This window comes from Hemibagrus wyckioides, linkage group LG16 (assembly GCF_019097595.1).
Source record: "Hemibagrus wyckioides isolate EC202008001 linkage group LG16, SWU_Hwy_1.0, whole genome shotgun sequence".
NCBI lineage: Eukaryota > Metazoa > Chordata > Actinopteri > Siluriformes > Bagridae > Hemibagrus > Hemibagrus wyckioides.
Window position 1 is genome coordinate 8,817,308 of NC_080725.1, and position 3,522 is coordinate 8,820,829.

The following is a 3,522-nucleotide window of genomic DNA, read 5'->3' on the forward strand; positions in this document are numbered from 1 at the left end:
AAAACAGTATGTAAATAAAAACCCTTGAAAATCCCTGAAAAGGTTATTTTATACTTAGAGTTTATTTCTATTGGGTGATGATTTATTACAAACACATCACCTAATAGTACTTTGACAGACACACACACACACATATATATATATATATATATATATCTTGGATTAAATCATAACCCATAGTTAACACTGCTTATTCAGCTGCAACACATCACAAAAGATATTATTTTCTCACTTAGTTTATATTATTCAGTTTGGAATCTAAACTTTTTCATATTAGATAATGGCCTGCAAGACTTAATGAATGTCCTGCCAGTTCATGAAGACTATCTTCACTTTAGCTTGTTAAAAATATCAACTAAATAATGGCTTTATGTTTCTCATAAAACAAAAAATAAGATAAAGATGTTTTTGGCCATGCAGAATGAATTGGCTCACCTAATTTAACATTACTGGCATTCCCCAGGAAGTTCATGAGACGCTGGTTGCACAATACTGCCTTGAGCAAAAATTTACTGTGTGAGTAAATTTCTCACCAGGGAGTATAAATACAGCAGCACAAAGATAAGTCTGCATGTACTAGAAGCTCAAAGCCCAGAAAACAAGGACAACTCAAGGACAACTTCAAATCACACATTCTACTCCAATCTTGTTAAACCCTGGTATGTAGTATTCTGTGGATTTATATGTATGTGTAGAAAATATGAAACTTATTGTATGAACATTTGAATAACTGACTGTTTGATTGATTGATTGATTGTATACATTTTAACATATCTAATTTTGTTCTAATGTATTTATTATTGTTAGAAATGGCTGACAAAGACTTGTTAATGCTGGAAAGGTAAGTAAGGGATTAGAAAGAATATGAGAATTTTTGCATGCTAAGTCAAAAAAATAAACACGCATGTTCATGAATTCTTTCCCTTTTAACAGCTACTTTGCCAGCGACTATGGCTTTGATTCAGACGACACAGATTTTGATGAGCTGGACTGCTCTGATCCTTTGGCCATGGTAAGTCATGGATACAGATTTGTAAAGCATCAACTTCCTTTTCACTGTAAAAACTGAGCTCACTGTGGACTCTGATGTGTCACAGAGCGGCAGATGTGACATGCACAATGGAATCCGTATCGAGGTCACCAAGGAGCCTCTTAGCATGCGCAGTGTTGCTAACATTGTAATTGCTCTGAAGAGGCTGAAGCACACTCAACATGTTCAGTCCACAGAGTTCACAGACCAGGACCTCTTCAATATCTTCATGGAGAATGTGATTGAAGGTGTGTTTCAAAACATTATATCTTAATGTACATGCATATATTCTTACTCTGCTCCAGGGTAAGATGAATCTGATTCCTTGAGCACTGACACACCCCATCTTCTTCCCACAGAGAGCGTGGTGATCAATTTGGAGTGTAGCGAATCCAAGAGTTATAGCATGCAGGACAAGATTGTGCAGTGTACAATATGTGACAAGTCCAAAAGGGCCTTGGTGCAGAAGGAAAAGCCTCCTATTCTGCTGGCCATTACTCTGAAAGGTGGAAATGAAGAGACTAAAGGTAAACTTCAAATAAAAACCAGTGTCACTGCTAACACTTTAGAGGAATTAAAGCTTAAGAGGAAAGATAAGGGGAAAGCTTAGTGCCTCAATCTCACCTTTTCAGTCTAATTTTTTATTTATTTTTTTTGTCATTTTAACCAACATGGATATTTTATTCAACAGCATGGTTCAACCTCTCAGCCTTCAACCCACCAAACTGCAAAGAAAACACAAAAGGCCAGCCTGTGTGTTTGGGAATTGTGAAGAGCAACCTCTTTCTGTCATGCAAACTTCAGAATGAAATTCCTTTTCTCAGCATAGAGGTATGTAAACACAACCAACTGGCAACTTACTGAATCACTGAGTTACCATGCGTATACTGACTAGAAACAAATTCTGGATATGAGAGTGGCATAACTTCAAATTTACACAGCATTCAGTCAATATGTCTGCTGCAGTAAAAATGAGAGAATCTAAACTTTTTCATATTAGATAATGGCCTGCAAGACTTAATGAATGTCCTGCCAGTTCATGAAGACTATCTTCACTTTAGCTTGTTAAAAATATCAACTAAATAATGGCTTTATGTTTCTCATAAAACAAAAAATAAGATAAAGATGTTTTTGGCCATGCAGAATGAATTGGCTCACCTAATTTAACATTACTGGCATTCCCCAGGAAGTTCATGAGACGCTGGTTGCGCAATACTGCCTTGAGCAAAAATTTACTGTGTGAGTAAATTTCTCACCAGGGAGTATCTCATTGTATTGGTTATGAGAGATATAATGGATTTATTCTTTTGTAGGAGGTAGAAGACAAAGAGAATCTGAAGGCCATCAGGGAGAATGATGAAATGGAGCGCTTCCTTTTCCTCAGAAAGGGCTCTGGTGACACCCTGAACACCTTCGAGTCGGTCAGATACCCGGGCTGGTTCATCACCACTTCCAAGGACGACTTTAAGCCAGTGCAAATGTCTAAGCAGCAATCCAGCCACCTCCAGCTGTTCACACTCCATGATGAGACAGTAGTCCCTCAGAATGAGTTCTGATTCAGAAAACAGTTTCCAGAAAGTATGTACTAGGTACAAGTGTAAATCTGGAGGCTCATTACATGTTTAAGTATATCTCATCTTGAGATACCTGACTGGCCTTTGCTTATTTGTGGTTTCAAAATACTGTTTTTTATCTAACTGTATTTATCTTATTTATTATAAAGTTTGTACTGATTTCATTACTCTAATTTACTGATATGTCTAAAAGCCTAATAAATGTTTTTTCAGATGCATGGCATTTGCATAAAGATTCTGATTCATAAAAACAGTTTCCAGAAAGTATGTACTAGGTACAAGTGTAAATCTGGAGGCTCATTATATGTTTAAGTATATCTCATCTTGAGATTCTGGTTCTTTATTTGTGGTTTCACAATAATCACTATATGAGTTGTTCACATTATGTTTTTTTATTTAACTATTTTTAACTTATTGTTTAGAGGAGCTGTGTTGATTTCATTACTCGAATGTATTGATATGCTTAAAAGCCTAATAAAATATTTTTCAATTGAGTGACATTGTAAAGGATTTGCGTAAAGATAAGAAACCTTAGTGTAATTTACATTTCATGCCTGAAAGAAGAGCGATTGCATTGTAATATATAATGAATCTGGTTGAAGTTATCATCCAATCAATCTACAGAAATAGTCAGATGAACTATTTTCAGGTCCATGGTGCATCTTAGAAGGCGATTCAGAGGATTACTTGCTGATGGCAATTTACATCTTTATTTGTATACATTACCACTCAAAAGTTTGGGATCACTTGCATATTGCAGATTTCAGCTACGGAGGAAGACTCTATCAGCTAATCCATCTTGTGGGAGATGCTCCAGGAAGCATGGGGTGAAATCTCATCAGATTATCTTGAAAAATTGACAGCTAGAATGCCCAGGCTGTAAACTCATTCTTTCTAACTCTGACATGTCAGCATGTC

At 36.1% G+C, this 3,522-nt stretch overlaps 1 protein-coding gene across 2 annotated transcripts; it reads left to right on the plus strand.

Annotated features, from left to right (window-relative positions):
- Positions 1–528: 528 nt before the first annotated feature.
- LOC131366608 (interleukin-1 beta-like) lies at positions 529–3,044 on the plus strand. Of its 2 annotated transcripts, none has more exons than XM_058411209.1 (7): positions 529–648; positions 808–841; positions 934–1,012; positions 1,098–1,278; positions 1,390–1,557; positions 1,722–1,861; positions 2,344–3,044. In XM_058411209.1, the coding sequence occupies exons 2-7, from the start codon at positions 810–812 to the stop codon at positions 2,584–2,586; spliced, it is 843 nt and encodes a 280-aa protein (XP_058267192.1). In that variant the 5' UTR covers positions 529–648; positions 808–809; the 3' UTR covers positions 2,587–3,044. The 2 variants fall into 2 exon arrangements, with proteins under 2 accessions (XP_058267192.1, XP_058267193.1); XM_058411210.1 differs by having other exon boundaries at positions 566–659.
- Positions 3,045–3,522: the final 478 nt, after the last annotated feature.